The 18469-nt window shown below is 43.0% G+C and overlaps 1 protein-coding gene across 1 annotated transcript; it reads left to right on the top strand.

Annotated features, from left to right (window-relative positions):
* Positions 1-17201: 17201 nt before the first annotated feature.
* LOC106146265 (melanoma-associated antigen 11-like) lies at positions 17202-18104 on the top strand. The gene has a single exon (XM_013505526.1). The coding sequence runs from the start codon at positions 17202-17204 to the stop codon at positions 18102-18104; it is 903 nt and encodes a 300-aa protein (XP_013360980.1).
* The last annotated feature ends 365 nt before the right edge of the window (positions 18105-18469 follow it).

Here is an 18469-nt window from a genome sequence, read left to right as displayed (position 1 = left end):
CTGGGCTCTGTAGGTAAAGTGAAATGATGAACACTGTGGAAACCTCTCCAGGTCGAGGGTCTGAGTGTTCTCCCGCCTTTTTGCTGTTCTCATCTATGCAGCCCAGAACTGACTTGTCAGGCAACTCTCCCTCCTCCTGCAACCCTTTTCTTTTTTTTTTTTTCCTCCGGTACCAGGAACCGAACTCATGACCTTGCGCTTGCCAGGCAGGCGCTTTGCCGCTGAGCTAAATCCCCAGCCCCCTGCAACCCTTTTCTGCTTAGAGGTCTCTAGGTGTCTGAGCCATAGTGTAGGGGACCTGACTGAGTTTGGCATGGGGCAGGTGTGCAGGAAACAGACCATCCCCAGCAGGCGCTCACAACACCTGGAAGTCAGAGCCTTTGTGTGACAGGGCACACTCAGATATGCTTAGTTCTGCCTGGGGCTACGATCAGTACAGGAGGAAGGAAGGAGGGAACACACTCCACACATACGCAGTAGTCCTTTGCAGGACCATCTCCAGCCAAGGGTACCAACCCCAGGCATGGATGCTGGTTGTGTACTTCTCTACCTTCCATGGGTGGGGACTGAGAAAGGTGAGGCCTTGGTCACAGAGGAGTGTATCTCAGTCCCTGGAATAGGGAGGTCCTCAAGAAGCCTGCCCTTGCTGTGAGTATAGGGCAGCCCCATGTGTGGTGACAGGGCAGGAGATTTCTGATCCCTGCAGTCTGGTCTGAGGGAGTTTAGAGGACTCAGAGAAGGAATTCAGTGTTGCCATAGCAAGCGTCCTAGGCAGTGTCCAGTGTCAAGTGACGAAATGAGGCAGGTTGATGGGCCCATGACAGATGGCACCAACTCTGTCTGTGGTTTCATACTGAACTGTGTCCTGTGTTCTTTTTTTTGTTTTTTTGTTTTTTTTTTTTTGTTTTTTTGTTTTTTTGTTTTTCTCCGGTACCGGGAACCGAACTCACGACTTTGTGCATGCCAGGCAGGCGCTTTTGCCGCTGAGCTAAATCCCCAGCCCCTTGTGTCCTGTGTTCTGACTCTGGAACCAAGGAAGCAGGACTCTTATCCTCAAAGGTGCAGGTCATTCCAGGGCTTCCGTGCAGCACTGTTGCAAAGACCTTGCACTCCAGACCTTCACCCAGATATGTGATAGTGTGGTACACAGTAGGAAACCCAAGGCACCTAATGAACAGAAGAGTACAATGTTTTCATCACTCTGCGGGGAAATAATCACTTTTTTTTAACTGTCCAAGAATTGATGATGGAGGTTGTTAGAAGTGGCAACTTCCAAACCTGGATAAAAGCAAGGGATGTCCACAAAATGGACATCTTAATTCCATGTTAGGAAAATTTTAGGATTCTGGGGAGCCTGATGAAAAGGCAGACATGGGTTGCAGAACATTAAAGCTGAGATTACAAATGCTAAAAACCGGGTGGTCAGAGCAGTGGTGAGCAAAGGTGTGCGTGGTTAAGTGGCTTAAAGCTGCCTCTTGGCAGGATGACTGTCGCTGACACAGACCGGTGTCTGGAGGGGCAGACATGCCAGCCTTGGTGATACATGGGCTACCACCCCATGGTGAAGGGACCCCTGCCACTGCATGAGGTCACTAAGAGTTGGGCAGGAAGCATCATACAAATTTCACCTTGCTGACATCGGTGGGCAAAGTGTGCTCACTGGTGCGGTGGCAAGGAAGGTGCTCCAGCATCTTTCTTAAGAAATGAACTGATTTTGGCCAAGAGAAAACTAATGTAGATATTGAGCCAGAGACTCAAGATCTAGGAAAGAGTATGTTGCTGCAAGTGTCCTTCAGACTCTGAAACATGATACTTGGTGAAGTTTAAAGAATTTGATGATAGGGCCCGGGATGTAGCTCAGTGGTATAAGTGCCTGCCTGGCAAGCGCAAGGTCCTGAGTTCGATTTCTGGTACCAAAAAAAAAAAAAAAAAAAAAAGGATTTGATGATAAAACCAAGTCAAAGAAAGACATGGAAAAGGGCCCGAGGAAACAGAACCACAGTCTGTCCTGAAAGGATACTGCATGGTGCCACTCATTTTGGGGGACCTCAGTGCCACAAAATCTGATGGACTCCCAAATCTTGACCACTAGTTCAGACTTCTTCCCCCTGAGCAGGAAATTAGCTACCCAAGTCATTACCAGACATTTCACCCTAGACATCCCTTACATTGAAATGTCATAGTGCCCCAAGATAGACAGATTATCTTCCTTCCAAACCTTGGTCCTCTAGCCACTTGACTAATGCATCCAGCTACTATTTCCCTTTATGTGAGTGTGATCAACAAATATATATATATATATATATATATATATACACACAAGATAGCTAAGATTATTGTGCTGTTAATTTCTATTAGTTCATTGAAATAAACAGTTACTGCTTATATCATTTGATCAATTTTGCATGCCTACATCTGGGATATAGGATGAGTGTGGGATAGAATGAGTATGGTTTCTCTCCTTCGCATCATCTTATTTTCAAATTCTGTATCATTTCTATTGCTTTTAAAATAAATAGAGAATATGTAAATAAACACTGCACTCTTAAAGGAGAAGAGTTAGAAGTTTTTATCTGATGATAAGAAAAGCTTGTGTACTCTGCTAAGCTGCCCAGCCCTAATCTGCCAGAATAAAGGGTACTTGTGAACAAAAATAAATTAATTAATTAAACATTTGCAGTTTTTGAACAAAAATCATACCTCAATAAAGGTGAAAAAATGTCATTTTTCAAAGGTTAGTTGCCTAAGGTATAGAAATATAAATAATTTCTGAGTTCAGTATTGAACTTATATACTATGACTGTAACTTTTGTACTGAAATATAAAGAGCTATTGTAGATTTCACTGGGTTGTTTTTACTTAGTGATTGTCTGCTAATAAAGATGGTTTTATTTCTTTCTTGCCAATGTATGTTTAATACAAGTATTGAAAACAAATATCCTCGTTTTGTTCTCAACCTATAAGAAAAGTATTTCATTTTTCACTTTTAAGTATGATATTAGTGTTAGAATTTTCAAGAATAGTCTTCATTAGATTGTGAGAGTCACCTTTTATTGGTGGTGTGCAGAGAGTTTTAAAAATCGTAGTGGGTATTGGCTTTCATCCAATGCTTCTCCTACACCAAGTGATATGGTTGTGTGGTTTTCTGCTTTACTACCACATGCTAACTGATTTTTTAATGTTGAACCAGTCTTGCTGTTTTGGGATAAATCCACTTGATCACAATGAATTATCATTTTCAGTCTTGGTGGATTGAATTTGATAATATATGGCCGAATGCTCTGCAATGTATATTCACTGATGATAGTGGTTTGTAGCATATTGTACTGACTTTATCCAGTCAGTCTTGTTAATCAAATTAATGCTGAACTCATAAAATGAATTTAGAAGTATTTCCACCCCTTCTATTGTTAAACAGCTTATGGGATAGAATGAGTATGGTTTCTCCCTAAAATATTTGAAAGACTTCACCAATGGGGCTACTTATACATGGAAGTTCCTATTATGGAATGTTTTTAAATTATGAATATCATTTCTTTAATAAAAGTAAGACATACGTATTATTTATTTCTTCCTAAATGATTGTGTGAGTTTGTATCTTCCAGGGATTTAGTCCTTTTATTAACACCCTCAACGTTATGGGCCTAAAGTTGTCCCTGTTAGTCTGTAATAGCTTCTTTAATGTGTACAGCATCTGTAATGAGAGCTTGCTGTTTGCTTCATATATTGGCATTTGCATCTTCTCTCTTTACCTTGTCAATCTGGTGACAGGTTTATACATCTTATTGAGAATTATAAAGAAAGAGCTTCCTTTTGTCACTGATATGTCATAACAACATTTTGTATTACACTTTAAAGTTTTCTGCTATTATCATTAGCATTTTCTTCCTTTGGCATTCTGCTTGTTTTATATTTACTTTCTTTTGTCATTCTACTGTCACGTTGTAGAAGCTGGTATCACTAATATGAGATTTCTCTAAAGTAAATATTATATGTTAGACTATGTCCCCCAATGCACTAGGGGCAAATAATTGCCACTGTCCTCTCCTTGGTAGCCAAAAGATTTTACTTAAAAAATTAGCTAATCAGTGTTGGGTATGTAGCTACCTGGTATCATTTTAGTCCCTGGTGGCATTTTGCCTTTTAGGAGTGTATTACCTTTAGTCCTTTGAGGGCCTTGATTTTCTTTCAGCATATGGAAGGATGCAGGAATCATCACTATGAGAAAGATCACGAACAAGTGATTAATTTCTATGCCTTCACTGATGGGCCACACTCACCCACGTACCTCAACCCATCTAAGTTCTGCCAACATACACCTTAAGGTTGCTGCTCCACTCCCATGCCCTGCAAGCCCATGCAAAATCACAGTCCCTTTTCACTGTTGACTAGTGAGACACTGTTAAGGAAGAAATTAGTCTTCAGTCCTCCACACTTACCCAGTCTTTAAACTCTGTGTTGAAGAAGACAGATTTTACTCTTGCTTTTCCTCGTTCTTTATTCATATTTCTTTGCAAGGAAGAGTCTTGAGAAACAGATGGTAGCAGCAGTCCTTGCTTGTTGTACTTAAATGAGAATTACTGTAACGATCTAATAGCCCTTAGAAGAATCCGTTATTGCTACTTGGCGAACTTGTACTAGTTGCCTCTGAGTAAAGAAACCCAATGTGAATCCTCACCATACAGTTACAGACAAATTTGTCTGAGAACAGAGGAGGAGTCTTAATGGGAGGATTGAAGAAAGAATTTAGGTGGGTCCACTCACATTGTTTTGAAATTGAGCTGTAAAGGGGGCTTCCACTTCTACAATATCCCTACTAGGTGCTGGTGTTCTATCCATCTTTGTAGTATTTGCATCTCCCAGTGGTTACACCAGGCATCCTGATCACACTTTCTAAACCCTTCCCCCGAACACTGAGGGGCCACTGCTTGTGCTTTGAATCTTTTTTTTTTTTTTTGGTTTTTCTCCAGTACCGGGAACCGAACTCACGACCTTGCGCTTGCCAGGCAGGTGCTTTGCCGGTGAGCTAAATCCCCAGTCCCAATTCTTTGTTGGGTCAGTAAGGAGGAGCTTAGGCATCACAGAGCACCACCTGGACAGATCCATGGGGACAGGTTTTCTCATGAGGTGGCCAAGATGCTCTGGTTGGAGAAAGGACAAATTTTCTAAGGAACCCAAAGAAGCTTTGCACACTGACCTGCCACCCTTTCTTATCTCCTCAAGTTCCACTACTGTGGATGACATGAGAGGAAGAAGGTGTCTCCTCCATACTTTTCAGACAGACAACCCATTCACTGGTACACTTTTGTCCCTTTAACTATGACCTAGTTTGTGTGGTGGTACTTGAAATTCATCCATGGCCACATGGTCTCAACTCTGTGTAAGTGGAGATGTGGATCAGCTTTCTCCTCCTTCAAATTCAACTGTGCACACTGATGTCAGTTCTCTTGTTGGCAACTAAGGTATGTGTTTGTCTCACCCCCCGCTTCCCAGTGTTCCCCTAGCATCCAGTAGTTCTGTGTACTTATGTTTGAAACCACTAGTTTCACTCTCTTAAATTTTCTGTGAATAAACGTGTCCTAATGGCAATCCTAGTCTTGTTTACAACCAGAGGGCCCTGCTTGTGTCAGCAGGTGTAGTGCCCAGGCTGGGGGTTTCAACAATGTAGAAAAGAAGCATATGGAATGTTTGCACACAGGGAAACATTTTGATGAACCTCCACACCATTTTCTTCCTCTTTTTTTTTTTTTTTTTTTGGTACCGGGAATCGAACTCATGATCTCAGGCTTGCCAGACAAGCGGTTATGCCAATGAGCTATATCCCCGGCCCTCTCCACACCATTTTCCATAGTGGTTGTACTAATGAAAAATGAAGAATGATGCACTCGCAGACTAGGATGGTTTACAGTGAGATCGCCCAACATCTGTTCAATGCAGCAAGATTTTTTCAAAGGTCTCTATTGTAGTCAGGGTTTAGAAGGAAATGGATTTAATACAGGACACATAATTTATAGGATCATTTTATAATATTTACCCAAAAAAGAAGAGTGCAAAGATCTGTTTGTGCACTGGATACCTGAATAATCTAGCCCAGGGCCTGGATCTCAAGGCAATATCCCCCATGAGACCAGCCAAAGGTCTAAAGTCCAAGGTAATGTCCTCCAAGAGTCTAGCCAGAGGTCTAGAGCCCACAGCAATGTCTCATGCAATTCCAAATCAAGGATCTACAATGGGAAGGCCCGAAGGCCAGTGGTGGAAGCTAAAAGTCTGTGTTGGCAGGGTGAAGGATCTGTGCCAGAAGGCTGAGGGATCTGCACTGGAGCCAGGAAATGATACTCAAGGCAGAGACCTAAGCTCTTCAGAAAAGAACAGTAATCATTCCTGGTGACACTGAGGACCTAAGCTCCTTGGAAGACAGAACAGCCTAGTTCTTCTCAGGAAAACCAGCTATGACAAGCTTCTCCAAGAAAATCAACAGGATGCAATTATCCTTTTATTCCATTGGTAACAGTCCTCAAGTGGGTCTTCTATACCCAGAACCATGTTGACTTAGTTCAGCTGGGCATTCCTACTTAAATTGACATTCGTTAATCCACCACAGCCTCTACATTGGAAAGGCGACCTAAAACTATTCACAGAAAATAAAATTGTATGCATAAATTTGAATTAAGGCAGAAAATGTTCTAGGACTAATAATTGAATTTAAATATGTCAATGGATATAAAATCATTATACTTGCATTTTATACTAAAAATAAGCAATTTGTTTTTTTTTTTTTTTTTTTTTTTTGGTTTTTCTCCAGTACCGGGAACCGAACTCATGACCTTGCGCTTGCCAGGCAGGCGCTTTTGCCGCTGAGCTAAATCCCCAGCCCCAAGCAATTTGTAATTGAGATTGAACAGTATGATTTTTTTCAAAACATTAGAATTAAAAGAGATGAATCTCACAAAAGATTCAGAAGACCTGTAAAAGGAGACATACATTACATCAGGAAGAAGACATGATGAAGTTCTAAATAAATAGATATATAAGCCTTCATCAGTACCCAGGTGATGATAATACAATAATCTATTACAATTGTCAGTTCTTTCCAAATGTGTGGATAAATGCAATGGTTGCCAAATAGAAATTCTAATTCTAATATTGACAAAAAATTCAGACCTACAACAGCCACGGAAAACCTTTAACACAGTTGAAGGAGTTATCCTACTTCATTTCAGGAATTATAAACTACCAAAACACAAAACAGTGAAACAACTCTAGAAATATATCAGTGTAACAGAATGAAGCCCAGGAATGGATCCACATGCATTTTCCTATGTTTGGTTTTGTTTTACTTCTGGTACCAGGAATCGAACTCACGACCTTGTGCTTGCCAGGCAGGCACTTTGCTGCTGAGTTAAATCCCCAGCCCTGCATCTTCCTATGCAAACAACTAATTATAGTAAAGATGTAAATGAAGATTATAGGAGAAAAAGGACAGTCTTTAAAACAACTAGTTCTGAAACCGTGGGATATCCATATGCAAAAATTAAGGCTAGAGCTATATCTATATATGTATATATCAAAATTAATAATAATATTAAAGATAATAGATTTTTAATGAGTTTTCTCATTACCGGGACAAACTAACTGACAACCACAAATGAAAGGAGGAGAGGTTTATTCTGACTCACAGCTTTTCAGCCAAGAAGTGAAGCGAGCAGGACAGACTATACGCTTCCAGTGTTTGTGCCAGTGACCCACCACTTCTCACCAGTCTGCACTTCTGTATAGAAAATGGATGGGGGACATTTTAGAAGTGAAACATAAAAATTTGTCTCTCAAGAGAGAAATTGAAACAGTAAGACAGATACTTTGAGGAATTAATTTATGTGACTGTGTCATCTGTCACACTTGAAATCTGTAGTTTGGGTTAGTAGGTTGGATACTCAGAGTATTTCCTTATTTTTCTTAAACTACATTGCTTTACTTTTGATTAACATGTATGAATGATACACATTATTGGAGGGAATCAATGTGATATTTCATCACATGAAGACCTGGACTCATTTAGGTCAAGGTGAGGTCTGAAGGAGGACTGAGGAAGCCTGATCCCAGAGAAAGGGTCCCAGAACCTTCTAGAAATGTGTCTGTTGCCTATTTCATGCTGCACATGTGGTACAGAATTCTCAAGAGAGTGTCTCATTTTTCCTTTCTAGGACCTTAGAGAATATCAAAGCCTTGTTCTGAGGACTGAGCTTCAGGTGAGAAGAAAAGAGAGAACGTGAGATCAATTATACCCAACTGAAGGGCTGTGGGGAGTTCTGAGGAATCCCCACTCCAGTGGGAAGATCTCAGAATATTCCAGAAAAGCCTCATTTGCCAACTCTGCACCATCTAGTACAAAATTCTCAGGAAAGGGCCCCCTTCTCCCCACTGAGTATGAAGAGTCAGAGTCTTTTTCTGAGCACTGAGCTTCAGAGAGAAGCAGCAAAAGACCAGTGGTCAGGTAGGTTAAGGTAGGGCTAAGTGTAGAGTGAGGAAGTCCCACCTGAGAAAAAGGTTCCCATAATAACCCAGACTTGCCTCTGTTATTAATTCAGCACCAGGTGAGAATTCTCAGCAGAGCACACATTTTACTTTAGGACACCAGGTGAGGAGAATTAGAGCCTAGTAATAAGGATTGTGCTTCAGATCTAGGCAGCAAAGAGGACTGCACAGGTCAGAAAGGCTAGGAGGACACAGTTAAAGCTTCTCATGTAGAATTTCCCCAGTTAATCCAGATCTACCTCTGCTGGTGGCCCTGCATGACACAGGTACAGATTTTTAGGTATGAGCCCCTTACCCAATTGTCCAACTTGAACCTGGACATCAGAGACTTTTTGTGAGATCTTCCCCTCAAGTATGCTAGAAAGATAGAACTTCAGAAGGCTTAGGTTAAGTTCAGGGCCTGAGAGTAATAGGGGAGACCCCATTCCAAGTTGAGAGTCTGAAAATAACCCATATCTACTTGTGTTGATAGCCCTGAACTGTGCCGTGGAGAATTCTCAGGACTTCTTTTTACCTCAGTGTAACCCTGGAATTCAGAGCCTGCTTCTGAGTTCCCTGCTTAAGGTGGGAGCAGCAAAGAATGCGTGGGCTCAGCTAGGTCAGGGCTGCAGTGTAAATATGGAAGCCCTGAAACAAGTAGTGCATCCTCAAATAATATATACCTGCCTGTGTTGTCAACCCTGTACCTGGAACAGACTTGCCAGGGAACTCCACCTCGGACATGTCTGCCTTAGAAATCCTTGAGTGACAGACACTTTGTCCAAAGGAGGTCAGTGGGTTCTCCCTCTCCTTTTTTTTTTTTTCTTAGTACGGGGAATCGAACTCATGACCTCACACCTGCCAGGCAGGTGCTGCGCCACTGAGCTATATCCCAAGCCCTTAGTGGGGTCCACATAGGACATGGGATGCTGGCTTTGGGAGAGACAAGGTGAGGTCTGAGGGAGAACAGAGGGCCCCAGAAACAATTCCTTTTAGAACTTCCCATCAGCTCTGTGAATGTCTGTGTGCAATAACCACCAGTGTCTTCTTCTGGTATCAGAGAGAGGACGGCCTCGTTCTGAGATCTGTCTTTCAGGTGAGGGGAGCAGAGAGAACCTGTTCCCATTCCAGGTGAGTTCCTGAAGGAGGTAACGAAACCCCAGGCCAGCAAGACTGTCTCTGCACCATCCAGACCCATCTCGGCAGGACCCCACAGGGGCAGGCTTGTAAGAATGGTTCCTCTCCGTTCTTTGTCCTTCATGTGACAAGACACACTCAGTAAACAAGAGTATGTACAGATGGCTACGAGCCAGGGTCAGGACCCAGAGGGAGGGCTGAGGGGACCACCCCTCCCCACTAGAGGAGCCCTACGGGGGGCTTCTTTGCCCCAGTTTTCACTTGCAAGACCTGGACATGGTGCTTGAATGTGTGGTCTCCCAACTTCCACGGGTGAGGCCCTGAGAATGGTAACACTCTTGGTCACACAGGAGGGTCCCTTACACTCTGGAACAGAGAGGAACCCACAGAGGCCTCCTCCCTGCTCTGTCTCCAGAATAGCCACATACAGGATTACTGGGCAGGGGATTCCTGACTTCTTCAGTGGGGTCTGAGGGACATTAGGGTCTTTGTAGAAGGAGCAGGTCCCTCAGGCAAAAGGGAGACACAGGTCCTTCCCCAGTCAAGATGAGAAATGCAAGACTGCTGGGCCTAGGACACATGACAGATGGGACCCAGCCTGTCCATTCCTTTAATCTGAGCGCTGTCCTGCATTCCCAACTGGAATCTGAGGGAGAAGGACTCAGGGAAGGGTGGGGCTGATCCAGGGCTCAAGGGGAAGACATGCAGTGAATTTGAGGGGACATTGCATTCTAGACCAGAGGGTTACCTCACCCAGATTTCAGCACCTGGGGAATGCAGTGCACCTTTGCCCCTGGCTCTTGGTGTCAGGCAGGAGGGGGCATTGTTTTGAGCTGTGTGGCCTCAGGTCAGCAGATCCAAGACTTGGGAAACCTGGCCCTGCTGGCAGGCTGGGGTGGCCTCAGGCAGGACTGTGGAGAAGAGTCGCTCTGCCCTGTATTTCCACCTCTGCTGTCCTAGGGAGGTGGTGGACTTGATTTGCCACACGCAGCCATAAGCCAGTAGCAAGGGTACGTGAATAATCGGGCCTGCACCAAATGAGGGAGGGCCTCTGGAGGCTACTCTTCTGTCAGTCTGGGGAAACTCCATATAGAGGTGTCCAGATGTGATGCATTTTTGTCTCCCTAGTCTCAGGGAGGTGAGCCTTGCTGTGAGGATCTTCACCAGGACAGAAGAGGAGACACGTCCTGTCCGCAAAGGGAGCAGGATTTGCCAGGAACCAAGGTGAGTAACTTGGGTAAAGGAGTGGATGTTGTTTTTATTGGTGCATGTTTGTAATACCTAACTGCATTCACTGTGAGGCGCTGGTACAAGTACATGACACATGTGCATTCATTTTATCCTTTTCCCATGTCCTCCCTCCTCTCTCTTGCATAGATTTATTGATATTTTTAATAAATTATCCAAATTCATTGACTGATATCAGATTGTTCATGAATTTTTATGTCTTGTTTTGGCTTTGGGTGTTCATATACATCTAGGAATTTATATGTATTTTTATGAATTCTCCATTTTATTAGGTTCTTAACTTAGTTATGAGTGATCTTCATGATTTTAGCAGACTCCAGTGTGATTTTGCCTTTACCATTTCTAGTTTTTTTTTTCTGGTACCAGGAATCGAACTCATGACCTCGTGCTTGCCAGGCAGGCTCTGTGCCGCTGAGCTAAATCCCCAGAACCCTCTAATTGCTTCAATTTGGGTCTACTTTTTCCTTGTTTCAATAAGAATTAGTATGGGTTTGACAACTTTGTTTGTTCTTTCCATGAACCAACTATTCAATTTATTCATAATTTACACTGTTTAATCTCTTCAAAGGCTGGAATAATCAATGCCTAGATTTTGAAATCCAGAGGAAATGATCCTAGGCCTGGGCTCTAGCTATAAGAGCAGGTCCAACCCTCAGAGGTTCTATTTCTTGTCTGCTTCCTGTCCGCAGCGATTTGATGAGCCTGTCTCTCACCTAGTCACTGTGGGAGGGTACTGGACAACCTGAAGTGAAGCTGTCCTGTGGCTTTTCTGAGTCCCAAGTTCAAATATTCAACATTTTCCTGGAATGGAGCCCAAACCATATTCAGTCTCCCAGGATGTGGCTGGCACCAGCATAGGGGTCAATCCCCGGCTGTTTCCTGTGTAAGGACTTTGTGGGAGCAGATCTCCACATTGTTTCTGCAGATCACAGCGAACACTGGTCCATTAAGCCACCACTTTTTCTCCCTGAGATCTCCCGCAGTCCCTAGGTTTCATATTGTTTCTATATATCCAGTCCTTTTCTGAAGAGCCAGGAACCATGGAGAATGTTCAGACTGATTTGTTCCCTTCTGCACAATGTTGTCTGTCTCTTCAAGGGCTCTACCGATTATTATTATATGTTTGCATGACATAATGGTCATATCCATTATGAGTGATTGTACATGTACATAATGCATCTTAATTCTTTCTGTACCTTTCTCCTCCCACTTACAAAAACTTTATATCCATGTTTTTCAATTCTTATTTTTCCTTTAAATCCATTTTCACTTCCTTCCCTCACCATTTCTACCACTTCTTGTTCCCCTTCCTATTTGAAAAGTTCTTCCTAATCCCATATATTTAGCCACAATTTTGCTCCTTGTTTGTCCTTTGGGTTCCTTCCATAAGAGAAACAATGCCATATTTAAACATGTGTGTCTGATTAATTTCCCTTAAGATTATGGTCTTGTGGTGCATCCATTTGCCTAAAAATGTCTCAAATTTACCCTTCTTTGTGGAAAAGTAGCAATCCAGCGTGTATAAACACCACCTTTTCTCTACCCATTCATCTGTTGATCAGCATATAAGATGTTCATAACAGCACCGATTGTAGTAGGTAAATCTTGGAAATGGTCTCTGCTGTTTCCTTTTTTTTAACTTTATTTTTTATTAGTACATATTTGTCATGCATTTAGATAACATTCATCATAGGGAATGTTTACCTGTATGTAGTTAGTATATCTTAATCCTTTCCCCCGTTTCTTTCCCCTCCCTTCAACCCTTCTTTCCTTCCCCAATTATAAAATTTTGTTTCCACTTTTCTCCTGTCATTCTTTGTTTTTCTATTCTCTTCCTTCCCTTCCTCCTCACTCCTTCTTATTCCCCTTCTCATTGGAATACGTTCTTCCTAATTCCCAATATTTAGCCCCAGTATGCTCCTTATTTGCCCTTTGGCTTTGTCACACAAGGGAATGTAACATTTAAACTTCTGTGTCCAATTTCTTTCACCTAAGATGATGGTCACAAGGTGCATCCATTTTCCTACACATGATTCAAATTTTTCCACTTTTATGGCAGGGTAGCACTCCTTTGTATGTAACACTGTATTTTCTTTATTCATTCATCTGTTGATGGGCATAGAGAGTATTTCCAAGTTTTAGGTATTATAAATTTTGCTGCTATAAACATGGGTATACATATACCACTGTGGTATGTTGCTTTTAAGTCTTTCAGGGTGATACCTAGAAGGGGAATGCTTGGGTCAATTGGAACCTCTAGTAGTTTCTTGAGGAATCTCCATACAAATTTCCATGGTGGTTTTACCAGTTTACATTGTCAACAGCAATAAAGCAGGGTTCCTTTTTCCCTACAGCCTTGCTAGCATTTGTTGTTAGTTGCTTTCTTGAGGATAGCCATTCTTTCTGCATGAGATGGAATTTCAGTGTTGCTTAATTTTCATTTTAATGACGAGTGGTATTGCGCATTTTTAAAAGTATTTACCTGCTGTTTGTATTTCTTCATCTAAGAAATGTCTATTCATTTCAGATGACTGTTTTTGGATTGGGTCTTTAAATTTGGGGGTCTGATTTTGTTGAGTACTTTATATCTTCTAGGTGTTATTCCTTTGTCTGAGGAGTAAAGGGTAAATTTTTCCCATTCCATGGATTTTATCTTCACTCTATTGGTGATTTCTTTCATTATTCACAGCTTTTTAATTTGATGTGATCCCAGTTGTTGATTCTTTGTGATAGCTACTGTAGAATCAGGTTTTTGTTCATATAGTATTTATCTACACCTATATCTTCCAGAGTTTTTCCTATTCTATCTTGCAGCAGATTAAGTGTTTCATTTTTATGTTTAGATCTTTGACCCATTTTAATATAGTTCATGGTGAGAGATGGGTCTAGGTTCAATTTTTGGCATGTGGAAAGTCAGTTTTCCCAGTACCATTTATTAAACAGGCTCTTCCAGTGAAGGACTTTGATCCCTCTATCAAAGATAAGGTAGCTGAGTGTGTTTATAGTTATTTCTGCACCTTCTATCCCATTGCATTGAGTATCTGTTCAGCTTATTTTCCAGTATCATGCTGTTTTTAGCACAGTACCTTTGTAGTATAACTTCAAATTGGGGTTTAAGATGCCCCCTGCTTTGCTCTTACTGGTCAGAATTGCATTTGCTATATGTCTCTTCTTGTTCCATAGGAATTTTAGGATTGCTTTCTCTAATTCTGTGAGGTGTCCTATTGGTATTTTGTTTGGGACTGCATTAAATCTGTATAACAGTTTTGTAAGTATGATCATTTTCACTTTATTGATTCTGCCTTTCCTAGATCAGGGGAGATCTTTCTATTTCTGATATCTTTTTCAATCTTCCTTTTCAGAGTATTATAATTTTCAATGTATAGTTCTTTCACTTACTTTGTTAGATTGATTCCTACATATTTCATTTTTCTTGATGCTATTTTGAAAGCTGTGGTTTCCCTAATTTCTCACTGTGTATTTGTTATTCGTGTGCAAGAATGCTATTGATTTTTGAGTGTTGACTTTGTATTCTGCTGTGCTGCCAAAGATGGTTAATTCTAGGACTCTTGGTGGACTTTTGGGGTCTTCTGTGTAGGATATCATGTCACTAGTAAATAATGGTAACTTAACTTCTTCCTTTCTTATCCATATTCCTATCATTTCTTCCCTTGTCTGATTGTTGTGACTAATACTTACAGAACTTGCTGTTGTTTTCAAATTACATGTCAGATCCTTCAGGAGTCCTCAGGATCTACTTCTTTTTATTTCTGTGTTTCTTTTCCTCAGTTCTAATTTTGCAGATTCTAGATTGTGAATCTTGGAGAAGCTGAAATGCTACTGCATGAGCAGGAGAGATAGCTCAGTGGTGCAACACCTACCTGGCAAGTGCAAGGTCCTGGGTTCAATTCCTGGACCCCCCCCAAAAATTCTTTGAAATGCTATTGTTATCCACTTTGCTATTTTCCAGCAAAGTTGGAGAACTTGAAGGGAACACAAAGGGACCCCACACAGCCTGGTTTCTATTGTAGTTAACCTTGAGTTCCTGGTGAAGTTCGATGTATATAAATGGTCACAATTATACTGGGTTATTTTGCTTGGGAGGTCTCACAGTGGTGAGGACATTAGTCCAAGTGGTGACCACAAGTCAGGAGAGGGCATTACATATGGTTACTAAGTGGGGAATCCCACGAGTTGACAGACTAAAGGTATGGACCTTTCCTGAGGACTGGGGGTGTCTGCATCCCAGAGGCAAAAGACCCCATAGAGTCTTCCTGTCACCCAGTTCATCACTGGGATGCTCTAATTGGCAGGCTTAATTCTACCCTGAGGGCATTCTGTAAGGGATGAAGTCTTGGTCTCCAAGGGAGAGATCAGCTCATCTTGGGTAGAATGCAATGAGACAGAGCAGGCACTGACAGAGCAGGCACTGACAAGTACATGGGGCTTCCATACCGATGTTCTCATTGCTGATTCACAATACCTGATACCTGCAATTTAATGGAAAAAAAGTTGACTTGGGCTCGCAATTTATAAAGTTTTCATTGCATAGTCAGCCATCTCCAAGGCAGAACAGTGGAGTGGATGGGCTTGTTGGGAGGAACCCTGCTCACCACATGACCCCTAGAAGCAGAGGGTGAAGAGGGTAATGAAGAAGGAAGATAACCTGCCTTGTCACATCCACGGTGACCCTCCACTTCCTAAAAGGCCCCACAGCATGATACCAAAACAACCATAAGCCCCCATAATCCAATCACCTTTCAAAGGAACTGCTTGTACTCCATGTGAATTTCCAGAGATATCTAGATTTATACCATATCAGGGGACCTGCATCACAGGAGAGATGGGCACCATGTCTTGCCATTTGCAGTGATGCTCCCATGTAGGGGGAACACAGTGGGTGCCTGATCACTTCTTTTGAGAAACCTGGAGATCTCATAGAGGTGAGGGACTTGATCTGAGAATGTGTCTTCAGGATGGCACAGAGAAGTCCATCCGATAAGGAGACACACAGATGTCCTAGGGTCTGTCAAGAGTCAGGATGAAGACCCTAAGGGATGACGTACGGTCCTCCTGACCTGAACACAGGCAGGTCTGTGACCTTGACATCAGACCTGTGCTTGCCATCATCCCAGGAAGCCTGGGCAGTGCTGGCAGGCTGAGGCTGCTCTTAGTTCTGCATCATTGATCTCAGCGTGTGAAGGCCTTGGTAAAGGGGGCTGGAGGCGGGACGACAGAAGTAGGATCCTGGGGTCCGTCAAGCATCTCAGGGAGGCAGAGAGGATCCACTCACCTGAACACACAGTATCCTAGCCTCAAAGTGTCCCTTTTGTCACCGGTACTCAGACCCAGGGAACGTAGGTGGAGTGGCTTTTCCCCAATTCCTCTTTGATTGTCTCACAGTGACAGTGCTGTGGTTTTTAGAAGGGGGCTCCAAGTCATTGCAGGTAGAGTCCTAGACCTAAACATTTATCAAGATGGAAAAGTTTCCCTTTCCCGGGGCATAAATCCTACTGAATTTTTGTACCTCCAGCTGTGGTTCCCAGGCAGCAATGGGAAGATGTGTGACCCCTCCAGATACTTGTGATCCTTCCAGAGAGGGAGATACTTATTCTGAGAGTTTGCCTCCACCCGTGGAGGACTTGGCTCCAGGACTGGCCCAAGGACAGATGAGAGCCCTGAGTGAGCCGAAAGGGGACCATTTACCCCAAACAGAGTCCAGTCCACCCCTCCTGTGAGGTCTGGGTGAGAAGGACTGTGCTTATGATCTGCAGCCTGAGGGGCCACTGTGCCTCTTACAAGAGCTCCAGGAAGCAGGCAGCGCAAGTCTTCTGTGAGGCAGTGTCCCCAGGTCACACAGCAGAGGAGACCCAGAAGTCAGGTTAGGTACATGCTCTAGTGCACCTGTGGTTACTACTGCCCCACAGTAAGGGCACCTCATAGTGCCCAGGCTCCATATGCCATACTGCCTACCCTAGAGCCTTCTACTCTTCACTTCAACTACAGCTTGAGCAGCAGCCTCACTTCATTTCCCCGGATCAAGGGGACAGGGCCTCAGGAGGACAGGAGTCTGCACAGGCATAGAACGCTCCCCAAAGAGAAGACCTACAATGGGCCTTTGTGGGAGGTAAGAAGTGTGATGTGCTGAGCTGAGAACACTAATAACTTCCCTCTCTCCTCCAGGCGTCTGAGTCTTCAACAGCAAGCCTTTGCTGTCCCCACAGAACATCATGATGCCTAACGGTCAGGGGAGCCACGACAGAGAGTTCGGGGGAAGCCAACTCGATCAAAGAAGAACAGTCCTCATGCCTGTGCCAGTTCCCGAGAATGGGGAGGAGGGAACAGCAGCCGCTGGTTCCTCTGTGTGGTCTTTCTCCGATACTATAATCGGTCCCACACCAAGACCAGAGCTAGGCCTTTGGAAACTAGGTTCTGCTCAGAATCATGAAGGCATCTTCTCTCCTCCCACTACCGTGGCATGCACTCAGAGGAATCAGTTCAGTGAGAGCTCTGGCAGACAAAAAGCCGAGGGTTCAGGCCCCTCGCACGACATGTTCTTCCCTCATACCCTGCTCAGTGTGCTCCTAAATGACAAGTTATGTAACTTGGTGTCCTTCCTGCTCCGCAAGTATCAAAAGAAGGAGCAGGTCACCATGGGAGAAATGCTGTGCATGGTGCACCATGATTACTGTGAGCACTTTCCTTACATTTTCAGGGTACTCTGTGAGTCCATGTGTCTGGGTTTTGGCATTAATATGATGGAAATGGATCCCACTGACCACACATATGTCCTTGTCCCCGACTTGGGCCTCACTTACAGTGGCCTACTGGATAATGAAGACCAGATATTTCAAAAAGTTGATCTCCTGATATATATCCTGACTGTGATTTTCATTAATGGCGACAGAGTCAGTGAGGAAGAGTTAAGGAACAATGTGAAAAGATGGATGATTTTAGCTCAGAGGGGGCACAATGTTAATATACAGCCCTGGGAATTCGTCACTGAGGATTTGGTACGGGAACAGTACTTGGGGTATTGGCAGGTTTATAACAGTGATTCCATTTGCTATATATATGTGTGGGGTCTAAGAGCCCATGCTGAAACCACCAGGATGAAAGTTTTAGAGCATGTGGCCAGACTTAATAGCGTGGATCCCAGGTTTTATCCACATCTATATGAGCAGGCTTTGAGAGAAGAAATGTTGTAGTCATTATCCTGCTGGATAATGATGACCAGATATTTCAAAAAGTTGATCTCCTGATATATATCCTGACTGTGATTTTCATAAATGGCGAGGTAAATCCCCTGAGGAGCAAGATGTGATATGCAAAAGAGACAGGCACTGTTCTCCCACCACTTCACTAGTTATTTCCCAACCCATGGCAAATGAGGCCCATTCTCTGTACGTTTGTAGAGAAAGATAGTTTTCTAAGCAAGGAAGGGTCAGGGGAGGGGATAACATTCCACACATAGCATATTAATGTCTCTTCTATTTGGATTACTTGGAATTGTGCTTATGATTTCTTTATGACTTCTTGAAACCTTGCTCCTTTTTTGCCAGATTGAAGTAGC

This window comes from Chinchilla lanigera, unplaced genomic scaffold (genome assembly GCF_000276665.1).
Source record: "Chinchilla lanigera isolate Chin_1 unplaced genomic scaffold, ChiLan1.0 scaffold00097, whole genome shotgun sequence".
Classification (NCBI taxonomy): Eukaryota; Metazoa; Chordata; class Mammalia; order Rodentia; family Chinchillidae; genus Chinchilla; species Chinchilla lanigera.
The sequence above is the reverse complement of the archived record's forward strand: the minus strand, read 5'-3'. Positions and strand labels throughout refer to the sequence as shown.